This window comes from Buteo buteo, chromosome 2 (assembly GCF_964188355.1).
Source record: "Buteo buteo chromosome 2, bButBut1.hap1.1, whole genome shotgun sequence".
Classification (NCBI taxonomy): domain Eukaryota; kingdom Metazoa; phylum Chordata; class Aves; order Accipitriformes; family Accipitridae; genus Buteo; species Buteo buteo.
In genome coordinates, this window is record NC_134172.1 from 43,869,778 (window position 1) to 43,886,131 (window position 16,354).

The window sequence follows — 16,354 nt, forward strand, 5'->3', positions numbered from 1 at the left end:
TTGAAAGAGAGCCTGTTTATACCTGTTTTGTGAGTGTAAAGGTTAATTAGAAACTCAAAACCAGATCACAGCTGTATTTTAAGATTTCAAGTTAGGTTAATGACAACTCATCACATCCAGTCCTTCAAAAAACAGAGAGGGAGAAAGAGATTGAGTGTTAAATTGCATCCATGCCTAGCTACTGCATACACAGTTCTCTCTTGTATTTACTGCAGTACAGAAGTTTAACATAAACGACTGTTCTATTAGAGATCAGCTATTTCTGTAAACAATCTTCATTTATTGTATTACAGAACTTTACTAGCTGAAAGTGTTTGAGAAGCATTTAGACATTTGCTAATTCAAAGTTTACATATTAGATTAGACAATGCAGCAAGAAAGAGATTAGAAATAGGGAAGCAATGGAGGAGAGGATAAAAAGATGCTGCAATTCACTGGTACGTAATATATTACACAAGATATTTTTTTCCTTATTTTTAAAAGAGTAAGTTAACTAATGTAACTGGCTGCTTTCTTCCAGATTTCCTCAAGATATCTTTTGGGGGAAGAATTAATACATTAAGTTCCGCTGCAAGTTGGTCAAAAGAAGTTTTAAAAAACAAAGGCCACAGTATCACAGGGGAAAATAAAATGCTTTTGGAGGACAGAAAATTGAGCAGCAAGAAAAAAAGGAAATTATCTGAAAGACGTACAGGAAGAAAGGCAAAGATCTGAAAGCAACAAAATCCCCAGTCTATCATGTGCTAAGAACTATATTTTATAACCTATTTAAACTACTATTAGGTAAGAAAAAACGTTATTTTCGCCATTAATTATGGCAAGTGGCTAGCATAATCTAACAGAGAAAAAACCCCTTATTCCTACAAATACCAAGCACAACCACAGAAACAAACCCAAATAATAAACATGCTTTTCTTGGAATTGTCCTTAATTCTGCAATGTAAGATCCTGCAAGGTGCCAGTTCTAAAAGCCTGACTAATAATTAAAAGAATTTATACCTCTGAAGTTTGAGAAGATCCTTTCATTCTTCATTTCAAGAAAAACAACTGTGCCAGATAGAACTTACTGCAATAGCCTAACTGTGCTGGTTTTGGCTGGGATAGAGTTAATTTTCTTCACAGTAGCTAGTATGGGGCTACATTTTGGATTTGTGCTGAAAACAGTGTTGATAACACAGGGATGTTTTCATTACTGCTGAGCAGGGCTTACACAGAGCCAAGAAGGCCTTTTCTGTTCCTCACTGCACCCCACCACTGAGCAGGCTTGGGGGGCACAAGAAGTTGGGAGGGGACACAGCCAGGACAGCTGACCCCAACTGACCACAGGGATATTCCAGACCATACGACATCATGCTCAGCATATAAAGCTGGGGGAAGAAGGAGGAAAGGGGGGATGTTTGGAGCAATAGCATTTGTCTTCCCAAGTAACTGTTAGGTGTGATGGAGCCCTGCATTCCTGGAGATGGCTGAAAACCTGCCTGCTGATGGGAAGTGGTGAATGAATACCTTGTTTCACTTTGCTTGCACACGCAGCTTTTGCTTTACCTATTATAAACTGTCTTTATCTGAACCCATGAGTGTTCTCACTTTTACTCTTCCAATTCCCTCCCCTATCCCGCCAGGAGGGGGTGGGCGAGCAGCCATGTGGTGCTTCATTGCCAGCTGCTGTTAAACCACAACACCTACTCAGGACATAAATATTTCTTGGGGATTCCTCCCTTGCACTTACTTTAAAAGGAAGGAGAGCAAGTTAGATCCATTATAGAAGACTATCTTCAACCCCAAGGTCATCTTATTTCACTTACTCCCTGAGGGTAAAAACCTCCCATTAGTTAAACTAACCAAATGCTGAACACCAACTCCATATGTGGAAAGTATTAAGTTTTGACACTACAGTAGCCAATGGAAAAAAAGAAATTAATGTCATTAAGGAGCTGGAAGAAGTTCACAACCGATGCTGAATTTCACTGAGTTCCAAACAAACAAGTGCAGTTCCCACTTTGAAGATGTAAAGACACAACACAAAGGTGGAGGAGAGGAGTTTTAAGTAAAAGGATTGGCTTACAGGACAATCCTATACGTACCCTTTTTAGCAGCTAGTGTTTTACTTGAAATTTTCTCTGTTTGTTTTGGGGCAAAAGATGATGAGAAAACAGGAGCAGAATCCTCTTCATCACTGTCCAATTTTGGTGTATCTACAATCACAGAGTATGTTTAGAATAAGATTCGTTCACTGCATATTTCAAATCACCAATATTAATTACAGTTAAAATTAATCTCAGAAAAGTGCTTCTGATACTACAGCTAGGCTATGGATGTACTGTGACTTTCTTACCCATGATACAAGCTTTGTTCCTCTAAGGATCAGAACCTCCTTCCCCTTTCCCCTTTATAAATCTGCACATCCTTCTTCTGTAACTATTGTGTGAAGTTTGTGTATACAACAAACTCCCTAATATATTCCATAACAGGTGCTATAAGATTAAAGAGATGAGTGAAAACAAGCTTACCATCATCTGTCTTCTGAGAGTAAGATGGAAAAGAGAAGATGTTCCCAAAATCTTGATTTTTCTTGTCTTGAGACATTTTTCTACTTTCAAACAGGAAAAAGAAATTATATGAGTTGCACTAACTACATACTGAAGTATGTAGACATTATGATATCCATATGAGATTAAATTCCTGGTTTAGCACTACATTTATAGCATTCATAGCATTTTTGTATACGCTTGCAGCAGTCAAACCCCTAAAATCTCCATTCAGTCATGAACTCCAGGCATTTAAAATTAACAGAACTACATTTTTTTCAACAGTTCTGTATACCAGACTGGCACAAGATGGAAAATGGAGAATCTTACAAAATGCAGTTTAACAGATGATATTGCTGACAGTGTACCATAATTTGGTAAGTCATGTTTACCTCTGCATTAGTCAATTGCAAGGCTGAGATAACATATACTTTAATTCCTCCCCAAAATGCATGAATTTTATTTTACATGGTACATGTAGAATAATAACAGGTTGATATTTCTCAGTTTTGTTCACATTTCTGCATTCAAAAAAAATATTAGTGAAGAAATACTGCTGAGTTACAGTACTTACTCTGGTGATGGCTTTGATTTGGCTGGGGAGAAGTCATATTCATCTTTTTCTAAACTGTCTGAGGGAACAAACTCATCCTCTCTGTCATTTGTCACTGGAGAGGCTTTTACTTTGAGCTCATCCAAATCATTATTATTGTTGGCATCATCATCATCATCGGCATCATCTTCTTCTTCTGAGAAGTCAAAAGTATACTTGGGCCTCTCAGCTAAAAAAAAAAAAAAAGAAAAAAATCACACATATACACATTTCAAAATAGTTGTTTATGTTAATACATAAATAAATCAAAGTGTAAGTCACTAAAGAATCCCTGCCTCAGAGTATACAAGACAAAAGACTGGAGGAAAAGAAACTTGTTTGAGCCTAGAAGAATAAAGGGACATAATTTAAAGTGTTACCAAACATCTAACACCACTTGTGGCTTGCTCATACCTTCAGCTAATGGCATTATGGAGACATCACTGTGTAAGTATGTATGAGGAATGAGAATCCTTCACTTACAACTGAAGTTTTCTTGAATCTATCATTTGAACATTCTTCCTAAACAAGTGCTTGAAAAATTGATCAACAATTTTCCAGGAAAAAAAATCTGTGTTTTTCTTAAACTATCAAATATTTATATATTTTCCAAGCTTTCAGTCTCTGATATTTTTGCTTTTCATGGACTGTTCAAAATTTTTTTGACAAATTTTTACTAGCCGTTTGGGCTTTTGGGCCTTTTTGGACAGTATAATTTCATTAGAGTAATTTCTTCATTTGTAACAGTATTATCTTGTCTATTTCTTGTATAATTCACTAGTTTTGTGAGTAATTTCTATTCTAGTGTTTAGAATAAGGGAAAAGATTTCTGGACCAAGTTACAAAATCTTTCCTATTAACTCTTAAGTTCCTGGTCTTGACATTAAAGAGCTTTTTCACTAACCACACAGTGAAGAAAATGTAATGCAAGCTATCTGTAGGAGATAAAGTCCTAAAGAAAGGCTATGGTCAAAGGAAAATGTAGGTTTGCAGTTGAAGCTTTCAGTCACAATGCACAATTCACAAAAGCTTGAGTACCTGCAGCTCTCCTAAGCAGTGAGTCTCTTGGAATAATCACAGGCTCATTCTCTTCTAAATCACTTTCAGACTTAGATTCATCATCTGACCATGGGTTTCGTTTCTTCACTTTTTTTGCACCAGATTTTGTAGATGATGGTGTTCTTCTTACCCTAGTACCTGCCACAAGTTAAAGCATTTACTACAGTCAGGGCAAAAAATATTTTCATATTTTCTGATCGTTTATAATGCATAAATTTAGCATAGATTTTTTTGTCTTAAAAAGTTCTCCTTTAAATGTTGTAAATTTTCTTCTCCTTCCTGAAGAAAAATTTAACATGATGAAATGATTTCGCACAGAACCTGACCTGCTGCTCCCAAACAAATTTGGTTTATAACTGAAAAACATAAAAGCCTCTAATTTGAAGTTTTAGCTCCTCTGCAGTCAAACTTCTATTTTTTTAAAGGTTGCTGGGGTTTTCCAGGAAAAGAACAAGCAGTTTTCCATCATGCAGGGAACATGATCAGGAACAGCTATTGGAAAAATTCAATTAACATGGGAAGCAGAGAACACCCTATCAGGTGGTAACAATGTGGTCAGTCAATTGCAGGGCAAGCTCAGGTCAAGCTGGGCTAATTGGCTCTGGCTGAACACTGGCTAGATTTGAGCTGCATGTAGACAACTCAGTCATAACTGTACTCAGTTAATCTATTAAGGTTGGATAATCCCCTGAATAATTAAAACCAGATCTTATCTCAGAAGAAGTATTTGCGTAACCATTTTTTTTTTTTTTCCTAAAACCTCATACTTAACACTTCTCCTTTGTCTTTAGCTTTCTTTTCTGTTACTGCCCCCCCTCCCCATTACTAAGTATTTCTTAAACTAATAATAAATTTCTACTAACAGAGGAAAAAGGAAAATTAATACAGACATTGGTTAGTCTGCCAAGTCATAACATGCATAACTTTTAAAAAGTCAGAATGACTAATATGTCAATAGGAAAATATATTTAATCAAGTTTTACAATCTATACCATTACTCAGACTGAAGATGAGTGCCATGTCCTTCGACAGAGAGCATGCAAACTAGAAATTTCAGTTTGCACAGAATTAGTCTAATTACGTAAAAATAATCTGTTTTTCTACTCACAAATTCAAAGATTTAGACACCCCCAAAAAAAAAATCAAAAGGTAGAAAATGTAAGATCCACCACCCCCAGAAAAGCAGCTTACATTAACAGAAATTTCAGCAGAGTACTTTCAAGTGTTTCCACACATCTCTTCAGGGAAGAAAACCAGATGAAATAGTGATTATTGTGGTATATTTCCCTTCTCACTATGTGTTAAAAATATATTTAATGCCCAATTAGTATACACAATTAAGGTTAACTATGACCGTGTAAGGATCTTACCAGGTTCCTTCTTCTCTCTCTTAGGTTTAGGGGTTTTAGTTGCTGTGGCTGATGTATTCATTGAGTCATCCCCACCACCCTCAGCTGGCACACCACCAAATTCTTCATCAAATTCCATTTTTATTGCTAGAGAATCAGTTTCACCCTAAAAATATAAAAAAGTTGGGCAAAATAAAGTAAATTACACCTTTATATTTCAAGATAGAACTGGAATAGTTTTGTAGAAGATAATAAATGAAAGTAGACTAGTATACTGACATTCGTTGAACAGTCTTGGAAAGCAGAAATCTCAATAAAACCACCTGAACAGTAAGTAGTCACAAGAGGCTTGCAAATGTAAAAGAAATCCAGTATTAACTTCTTCATGCATTAGGTCAGCAAAACAGTATAAACACTGCATTAATGAGGTCTAGTGGTTTGGATTTATGCTACCAGAGTAGAGAAATATAGCAGTTAAATAATAAATAATCTAACTACAACAATAGTTTTAATTTACCTTTTTCTTTTTCAGCAATTTCCTACTGGCATCAGCTTTCATGGCAGATGTAATCTGTGGAACTATTCTTCTGCCAAATGGTGATGGCATGGTCTCTTCCAACTGAAGTTTCTTCATCTTGGGTTTACCAACTTTGCCTTTTATTGGTTTGCCAACCATGCCAGCCAAAACATCTTCTCTTTCCTGGGCTTCTACTTTCTAATGAACAAGGAGGGGTGGGGTGGGAGAAACACATTCTTTTTTAATGACGACAAAGTGGAATATGGTGATTATTTAAGATTCATCTCCCTTTAACATGGAGCATAAGATTTCCCTTAATTCACACTTGAATTGTAACATACTTTCCAGTAATGGAAAACCAACCACTTAATCTTGGTAAATTCTTCATTACCCTGTACAGTTAAAAACTACACTTTTATTCAAGATTAAATAAATACAAACTTTTGGACACTGCTAGACTGAAAAACTTTCCTTTATCAATTTTCTCTTTCTCATATATGTGGCTGGGTACTGATGTATCTCTTCAGTATTTCAGTGTTTAATTTAAGCAGCCCATTTCTAGAGTCATTTTTAAGGCACATTTTCGAGTCCTTTAATCAGCTTTTTTCACAGTACGAACATATAGCTGAAGTACAGACTTCTGAACAGAACACTTCCAATTGCAGCTGTACCACGAATACACACAGAAATAAAACAAACATCTTATCTGTGTCATCCTGTGTCACTTCAAAAGATTACATCAGCCCTTTTCAGGCAGTATTAAAAGCTGAGGCTCAGCAAGTTATCCACCAATAGGACTTCACCTTTTTCCAGAGTTACTGATAAGGCAAAGAAAGAGCCCCTCATATAGTACTTATGGTCTTCACACTTCGTTCCTACACGTACAGCTTTGCATTTGACAATACTTATTGCCTCACAACCAATTAGATCATGTAGAATTGCTATAATTATTACTATTACCAGTTACTACTCCCAGTTTTTTCTATCACTTGAAAACAAGTTTTTTCCTGGTAATTTTTCTTTTATCATCACTGACTTGGAAAAAACATTAAATTGTACAGATGCAAGAGACAATGCTTGAGGAACACAACTAAGAACACAAATACCCAATATTGATTTCCCACTTATCATTATATTTGGAGGTCTATCTGCTTTTAATCCAAAATGTGGTATTTTATTGTTATTTTTTGCTTAAATTTTAATACTTGTAATTGATTAATGCTTTTAATTAAATTAATTTAAATGTAATATTTTCAGAAAGATATGTAAAATAAAACATACTTCAAGCTCTTCGACAAAGGCTGCTAAATCTTCTTTCCAGAGATCTGAAGATGATTTCCTTTTAAGGTCATTTAGTTCTCTCTCCTAAAACATGAAAGTAGTATGTAGAATGCAAGTTACTAAGTTACAACTAAAGTAAATACTATTGAAACTGAACATTCACAATTAGACACATCAGTAATTACTATATCATTTCAGAACAAGTCTTCCATGGGGTACCAACCTTTGAATCTCTCTGCTTAATTAACTCTTCTACTTTCTCTTTCGTGAGTGACCACAGAGACATGTTTAAGATATAGTTAAAGTCAGGGCCAGAAGTTGAGCCAGAAGCAGAGGAAGCATCATCATTCGGGTTTTGTGGGTCCTCCTCTTCTGCTGCCTGAAGTATTCACAATTACAAGTATTAATAATCTTAGCTCTATGCATGAACTGTAACGCTGCTCCAAAGCACCATCACAGAGTAGTAAGGTATGCCCTCATAGATTCAGTAACCTTAATGTTTTTCTGGACCTTTCCAAAAGGTCATGTTCTTGTGACCTTCTATAGGTGGATTATTTAATAATTTGATTTAAGAAAACAAATCCGAACCCAATGCTAACCATATGCCTTGTATGCTATTGGCTACAGATACTGGTACCATCCTAGCTATCTCACACGGTTGAGACCTTTGCCCTTGGATATTTGTGTATATCTGTTTCTTTGGAAATGAGCCCAGTCTTTTGGATAAAAACTGCTATCAAAGCCCTGAATGTACAAACTGTGGTTTGAAAGTCAATCAAAATTTCTCATAGTAATAGTTTTGTTATAAAACACAACACACTACATGGAGTTAAAATACAGTAGTAAAAAAAAGCAAAGCAAATTAAATGAGAAATGAAAACAAATTGTGAAAGCAGTGGCAATGGTAGAGAAGGGGTGGCTGACAAATTTGAAGATGCTTTTCAAAGTAGTTTCACCTTCCCATAGTAAAGCATGAAATTAAACTTGTCATGTATCTCTTTTGGAACTATAAAAAAACCCTACTGGGTTTTGAAAAAGAGGAAATAAATACAGGTCAAGGTCAAATTTACTAAAGTAAGTTCAAAAGTCATAGCTTTATAATATTCATGTTTCATTACAGAAAACTGATGATTAAGTTATATATAAATAATTACATTTTGCAATAATATGTCAAATAAATGATAAGGGGAAAATCAGCTTGTGTGGGGTAACTGATGCAGCATTTTATGTATCAGCTAGTCAGAAATCAAGTTGCCAGTTCTTATTTGGGAACATTAAGAAATTCACTCCTCTGTATTCTCATTTTCAGACTTGTATTATCTAGTTTTCTTCTATGAATTATCCATATACAATACCAATATTATGTGACAATATTTTTATACAAGTTCAATGTACTTTTAAAAATGGAAGCCAACAGGAGTAATGAATAATCTTTTAAAAGTGTTGTGTGCTATAAATTGTTAGACTACTAAAAAATAAACATCTGAATAAATTAATATCATTTATAATATTAACAGCATCAAATATATCCAGCAGAGATTTCAGATTATTACCTTTTCCTGTGCTTCTTTCCAGGCTTTTACTGGATCAGATTCATAACCTCTCTGGACCAACATCTGAATCAAATCTCTTTTCGATCTGTTCTCTACAAGACACACATACAACACCAGGGGTCGGGGAGGGAAAGAAAAAGAAAAAAAAGCAGTGTCATGAAGATACTTGTCTTGCATGCAAGTACATTCTATTATATTTAAATAATTTCCAGATTTCCCCCCACTGTTACTAATTCTAACTTACATTTACTCACCTATAGTAATTTTTCCTTGTATCTTCTCCAGAATGAAACGAGCTTGATTGTTCAGCTTGGTAGATTCTGCACCCAACATTCCCACAAGCCATTCCTTGCGTAAACTATAATAATGTAATCGCAAATCAAAGAACTCCTTCAAGATGTCTTGCACAGTTTCATACTTCTTTAAACATCCCATATGGTCAAATAGCACCTATAAAATACATAATATACTGCTTGAGATAAATTGCGTAACTCAAACTTTGTTAGCCTTTGTGTATGAGTTTATTTCTATTGCACATATACATGCACCATACAAAAAGCAGTATTTTGAAGACTGCGAACTCAAACCTTACTGTGGAACTACACAGCACATAGCTGGATAGATTTTATTTTTATTCACAAGTAGATCTAAGATGATATTTATGGTAACACGTTCAAACAGGAAGGCAGCTATATAGAGAAGTATGCCTGAATTCAGCTGAATGACTAATTTTATCTGAATATTAAAGCACAAGTTCAAGTGGCACCTAATGATTTACAACTATTGAACATAACAGTTTAAAAGCATCTTTAATAATTTTTTAGTTCAGCTGTGAAATCTTCCACTTTTCAGCTGTGAAAACTGCCATCCTTCAAGTTCAAGCACAAAGTAAGAAATCATTTTTACATCACAGGTGGAATCAATCCTGCCTGACTTCTAACATCTCCAGTTTAGACATTTATAGGTGAACTAGTCACCCTAGGCGCCCTCTATACTCAACTGAAAGAAATAAACCCCTCTAGAGGGCAATTCATCTATCTAAAATACCTATTTGGGAGTTGGGTGAACAATGACTAGCTTGCGTAACTTTTTAAGATGCTTATACTTAGGCAGATTAATTCCTACACATACACAGAAAGCAGCCCTTACTACTTATTTCAGTAGGCAGAAAATGCAGGATTAAGCTGCAAAACATTTTGTAATTTGTTAAACATTAACTTGTAGACAGATTCTCACAGTAGTTCATATGGTTGTTTGAACGTGTGAGAAATACTATCACCTTCATTTGGTAGATTCGCTTTTCCAGCACAATCTACAAAATGGGTTGAGCAAGGCCTTTTTCCTCTTCCAATTCTATGGTCTTTAATTTATTTTTAAACTATTTTCACATAGCTTTTGATTTATACAATAATAGTATTTTTGCTTTGTGATAATATCTGAAAGTAGTATCTGCCATAAAAAAAAACCAAAACTTTTTTCAGTCTCTGTAAAGAAAGGTTGTTTGGAAATATTCTGGCAGAAGTTATCTTACAATTCAAATGCCTCTCATAATAGACTGACATGTATATTTACTCACATTCTTACTCCCATCTTGCTACAAGCAGAATAAACTATATGAGTAATTTACATCCCTGTTATGTCATCAGCAGCCTAAGGATAGTGTTTTCTATACCTTACAACCTAAAATTGGATCTATGTTGGTGGAAACACTGGATCATTTAACTCCTATTAGAGGAGTAATAGTCCTGCATAAAGTGCAATTTTGAAAGTGTAACCTGTCTGAAGTTTAAAATTCAAATCTAATTATACTATGTCCGAAAGTTATTTTTATGGTCTACTTTACATTAACCATTTTTGGTTAGCTGCACAGGAAATTTTCAGGTACAGGAAACTAACCACCCTGATCCTGTCTAATTTGGTTTGAAAGATTCATCAGGACTAAAATGGATTTGCTGATCCATATTGATTTAATATTTGTCATCACTACAATTTTCTACTCTTCAAACAATTTCAAATACACTGTTCAATACCAAGTACCAAAGTACACTACAAAAACATTTGAGTTTACAACAAGCAACAGTAAGAATTCTGATAGCCAAACATGAAAAAGTTACCATAGAATTACAAGTAAGACTTGTTTGAAGCTTAAAGACTTTGTGCAATCCAGCAGCTTCTGCCTGTGCAAGTTTTTCTTCTGTCATCTTCACAACAAATTTCACAGTCGTATCTGTGTGGTATTCCTTGTAGTCAGAAATTAATGCTGGAGTTTTTTCAGTCCCATTCAACATAGGTTCTAGAACCTGTTCCTTGTACACCTATTAAAAATAGGGTAGCAAAAAAACCAGAAACACTTCTTAAAATCCCTAATTCCTTAAACCAACTGAACAACATAAGATTTTAAAGCTTTCTGCATTACATCTGATGCCAGTTATGATTTACAGAACCAGTATAACCTGCAAAATGCAGGCCAAGACTAGCACAAACATAAGAGGCATTTAACAAGGACAGAAAATTGTACTCAAAAGAAAAAGGGGGTTAAATATAATTCAGTAGGAGAAGCAGGCATTCTTTGTAGTATGGACAGTAGATGGCACAAATAGAAAGCCATCTTCTACAAAGGCACATGAAAGAATGAAACCATGTTCCCTTCCATGTATGTATAATCATCAGAAATTATGTTAGAAGTCCATCTGGATATAGGATTAACTAATTTAGTAAGGAACTTTTCGGTGGTTTTGGTTTTTATGTAAATGTATTTCACTGTTACTTACTTGGGTCCATGTCCTTACAGGAAGCTCTGTAATTTCTACTGTGTTCCTGTCCACCACAAATATTTCACCACTGACTACATACTGGTTTTGACCAAGTTCCTGAATGGTTCCTTTGAAGTTTTTGTAGTTTGGGAGCTGAAATAGCAAAAAACAGCAAAGTGGTAACAATCTTTATACTAAAACATCAGAAAAAAAATTTGTTTCCCATACATCATATAGCTATCACTTTATCTTGCATTAATCCATCAACCAGCCTTTCATGCCTGTGAAAATCTTATGTCATAGGAAAAATACTACAGAAAAAACAGAATACACACATGCAAGTGACAGGAGCAAGTGTCTTAACATCTACAGAATAGATAGCTGATTAAGAAGATGCAGCTGAACCCAGTGAGGTGGTGGGTTGGTTGGTTGTTTTGTTTGTGGGTTGTTTGTTTGGGTTTTTTTTTCTTTTTAAAGAAAACTGCAAGCACAGATAAGAAAGTAGATTAACACCTCAGTCTCACAATAACTTTACAGAAGTGGTGCTACCTCCCCTAACCATTTTTTCATTCTTGTGCTGTTTGGCAAAGATAGTGGAACCCATCCAGTTTAAAAATTAACTAACAGGGTGGGGAATTTTTTTTAACTGAATTGATTCCCTTATCCAGCTTACCATGCAGCCACAAACACATACCAGCATACAGAAAGGAGCTAGATGGAGGCAGAACTGCCTCTTTCAACCACAGTGAAGCTTCAATTGACTGTGAGACTACACAGAAGGCCTAGGAGTCCTAAAGGAAGGGTAATGGATTGCATTAATTAAAAAAAAAAAAATATTCATTGTTCCCAAGAATTTGCAAAAGGAAATTCATTATGTCATGAAAATTGATACTGCACACTCAGTGAACTGTGATCTAAATAGAGAAGAAAAGATGTTTCTGCTTCTATGACTTGGTAAACACAGCAAAGTAGCAATATCCATTAGTTGTAAAGGTTACATTATCAGTATTTCATCTGTTGGTTACAGATATTCTGGGTTCACCCAGGTATTCTTCCTGTCCAAATTTTTTCAAATATACACCACTTCTAAGACTTCTTATAAAATTTTAAATAAAGGAACAGAAGCTAGATGCAGTTCAGAAGCTGCTGATTTTCTTGAACAGTGACAATATCTTCTATGCTTACAGATATATAAGAGAGTACAATTCAGACAAGACAGAGGAAATGTTAAGTTTGGCTGAAGATAAGTGGTAGTACCTTCAAAAGGGAAAGAATGGTACAACTTTTTACTCTATTGCCATGTCATAACTACCCTGTAAGACTTGCAACTGTGAAGGCTTACAGTCAGCAGATTGAAGAAAGAGTCCTCCGAAATAATTGGAAAAATACAAATTGCAATGTTTTTGCTCCAAGGTAAACTTCCCCAGCCTCATCCCAACAGTCAAGTAAAGCTCCTACACAAAATTACTGGGACAATTCAACTCAGATATTCCAATAATCAAGCATTTCTAGAGTGATACGAACTCATTTTCTAAGTACAAAGTAAGGTTTGTTTAGCAAACATATAAAATACCAGTATATACTATTATTTTTACCATTGGGTGGGGATCTAAGCCATCCAGCATTCGTCTGACATTGTTTACAATCTCTCTGGTATCATAGTTTGGAAGTTTGCAGGCCCATCCGGTACCAATTCCTTCAGCTCCATTTACTAAAACCATAGGAATGATGGGAATATACCATTCAGGCTCTACACGTTGGTTGTCGTCATAAAGGAATTTAAGCAAGTTGTCATCCACTGATGGAAAAAGCAGCCTTGCTAAAGGGCTTTAGAAAAGAAAAAGAAGAAAACTGTTTAACTGAAGTCCTGTAAGTAAAGTACACAATGCTTTAACAGTGCATGGGTCCAGATATGATCTACTTGTAGATTTTTCTCATGTCTTCCTTTGTCTTTGCCATTCTGAAGCTGAAAATACAATGTACGTACCTACTGAGAAAAGGAAGATCTTCCCAAAGGAAGAGTACATTCATAACAGATGATGTTTGTTTCCTTCACAGTAACGCATGTACATGATATGCTAGTAATTGATGACATTTAACATCTACGAAATATCATTCTTTGAAGCATTCATAACACAGTTCAGTGTGACAGTAGGTCACCCAGCAATAAAGCAACATAGCATGCAAATAGTTGCAAAGCTTTGTTACTTAATTGTAGGCCTAGCAGTCCCTGAAAATTACTACAGGGGTTTTACTAGCGACTCCTTTTGCTCATCTAGAACATTGTCCTGGGTGAATACAGTTTGCAGCACCTAATGCAAAATGGAAAATGCACAAACCTAGGTTCCTACAGAAAGAACATATATGAGAAAGGGAATAAAACCTGATACTTATGTAAAAAGCTAACAATTAGAAGAACAGAAGAAACTACAAGGAGTTCCAGGCAAAATATCAAACTGAAATTAGGAAATAAAAGAAGCAACATAACTTATAAAATACTATAATTTACATTAAGGAACACATTTTAACACTCTGCATGACTAACTGAATTTCAAGATATTAGCTGTGAAAAATCAGCATCATTAAATTAGGTCTTCATTATTAATTATGTTTGTGTATTCTAGCTTGATATGAAGAAACTCATCCAGAAGGAAAAGAATCCATCTCAACTTTCAAGTCTATGCTGAGTTGCAGGATGTACCACCAGGTAGCAAGACATTTTTCTATTGTGAAACTGAATAGATTTCCCACTGAAAAGGGAAACTGAAAGCTACTTCTGCAAGAAATCACAATTTAAGATCAGTAACTAATCTGAGTGATCTACATTTCCAGTCTTCAGCCTTATGATTCAAAGTTCAATTGCTTAAAAGCTACAATTCTCACAGCACTTCTATGCATGGAAAATCATGCAAAAAATCCATGTGCAAAAACACACTTACAGATGTAAAGCAGAATTCGAGCTTCTCTCAAAATATTCCAATCCTCCCCCATTCCTCTCCCACAAAAAAAAAACCTGTAGTGTTGTGAAAGGTTTAGTTTCATAACAAGTCTTTTTAAAAAAGCATGCGTTTAGCTTTACATTTGTGTTTACCTTAACATCGTGAAAATATAGCGAGGGCTGGCAGCATCCTTTCCACCATGAAGCCTGGTACCAAACTGACCAATAGGTTGTAGCAGATTAACATTGTTACTTCCAACAAAGTTCTGAGCCAAGTTGACTATAGTCATCATTAATGCTTGCTGCAAGAAAATATATATTCATAGTAAGATGAAGAGATAGTCTTTCTTAATCAGCCAATAAAATATACTTTTAATGCCCCAAAATTGTGTGACTAACCTGAATTCAAGTTCAAAAAAGTAGTCTCCCTGAGAAAGGAATGTTGTAACCCTATTACAAGAGCTGCTGGCAAAACGTAATGCTTCCTCTTCCATAGCCACATTGCCTCCCTGATTTAAGTGTCCTTAAATTCTATGCTTATGAAAACCCCTGGGCTTCTCCATTTTTAATAAAGCACTTCTCTAGAGGAATGAAAGGGGAACAAACTGACTGTGCTTTCTACTGCACAAGCTACTACTCATTGCTTTTAAAGGGAGAGAAGGAGGGATGGAGAGAGACTTAATATGGCAACTCCTGCTAATATTTCAGATAAATATAAACAAAACAGGAGCTAGAAGCAATCTTTGTTCCAACACTGTATCAGCTTTTTGAGGAACAGTATCTCCTCTTCTTACCTTAAAACACTGTATTTCTTGTTTAAGACAAAAATTGTCCTAGTACATAGTTCCTGTATTCCTATGATTTGAGAATCTAGAAGTTACCTAGCTAATTTGTTATCTACTATTTTGCCACAACCCACAAACTATTTGGGATACCACTGAGCTCAAAAGACTTGGAAAGAATGGAAATATGCTGTCTTATTAAGCTACATATTATTTGGTTCATTTTCTTTACAAGTAAATCTGTGATTAGTAGACTTACAGTCAATAGGTTTGCCATTTCAATGCAGTAAACATTGACCTAGTATTTTATACAGGCTAAAAATCCTCACAACTTTGCCATTATTCATACTCACCTCCCCATGGTGATAAGCTGACATTTCAGCAACAGAACCAGCCAGCTGAGCAACCTTTACTTCACGTTTATCGTTTCTCTTAAAGCAAGTGAATAAAACTTTGCGTTGCCCTGGTTTTAAACCTATTAAGAAGAATATCCCATTTTCAACACATATACAAGCATATGTTTTTAAGTAATAAACTTGTTTTGCCTTATCGTCATTTCTAATCTCTCAAAAGAAGCCTAAACATTAAATGGAAACAAATTCACACTGTGATATTAACAAAACAACAAATATCTCAGTTCTTTTAAAGTAACAAAAGAATTTTACCAAACTGAAAAAGTTACCAGAAAAGTGGAAACAATAACCCTTTCAGCCAGTCATTACTATGCAGCATACAACACATTAATCTAATAAACAGCAACTTTATCCTAAATGTGCAGTTTCCACAAGTCGAGTTGTTTTTCCACTCTATTCAGCAAAATCTTTTTCCTAAGAATATCAACACAAATTCAGCAGTGACAACTGTAACTGTAGCTTACATGTATTTTAAAGTACTCTGAAATTTTACTTTTTGTGTGCAATTCTCAAAGAATCATTAAAATTCAACACAAAGATATGTTATTTGTCTCCCTTTTAGATCTCACAAGTTTTAAGAAACAAAACA

At 35.1% G+C, this 16,354-nt stretch overlaps 1 protein-coding gene across 2 annotated transcripts in view; it reads right to left on the bottom strand.

Annotated features, from left to right (window-relative positions):
• The window catches only part of TOP2B (DNA topoisomerase II beta), a 70,842-nt gene that overhangs the window by 4,775 nt on the left and 49,713 nt on the right, over positions 1–16,354 (bottom strand). Inside the window, exons 19-33 of one of the 2 annotated variants that reach the window (XM_075052481.1) lie at positions 15,706–15,827; positions 14,724–14,872; positions 13,228–13,459; positions 11,651–11,785; positions 10,994–11,194; positions 9,134–9,329; positions 8,880–8,971; positions 7,550–7,705; positions 7,327–7,410; positions 6,046–6,243; positions 5,550–5,694; positions 4,159–4,317; positions 3,103–3,310; positions 2,511–2,590; positions 2,085–2,195 (exon numbers count right to left, since the gene is read on the bottom strand). In XM_075052481.1, coding sequence (XP_074908582.1) covers positions 2,085–2,195; positions 2,511–2,590; positions 3,103–3,310; positions 4,159–4,317; positions 5,550–5,694; positions 6,046–6,243; positions 7,327–7,410; positions 7,550–7,705; positions 8,880–8,971; positions 9,134–9,329; positions 10,994–11,194; positions 11,651–11,785; positions 13,228–13,459; positions 14,724–14,872; positions 15,706–15,827 — 2,268 coding nt within the window. Of the gene's footprint in view, positions 1–2,084; positions 2,196–2,510; positions 2,594–3,102; positions 3,311–4,158; positions 4,318–5,549; positions 5,695–6,045; positions 6,244–7,326; positions 7,411–7,549; positions 7,706–8,879; positions 8,972–9,133; positions 9,330–10,993; positions 11,195–11,650; positions 11,786–13,227; positions 13,460–14,723; positions 14,873–15,705; positions 15,828–16,354 lie in introns of both variants that reach the window. The other variant, XM_075052473.1, reaches the window with a different exon arrangement.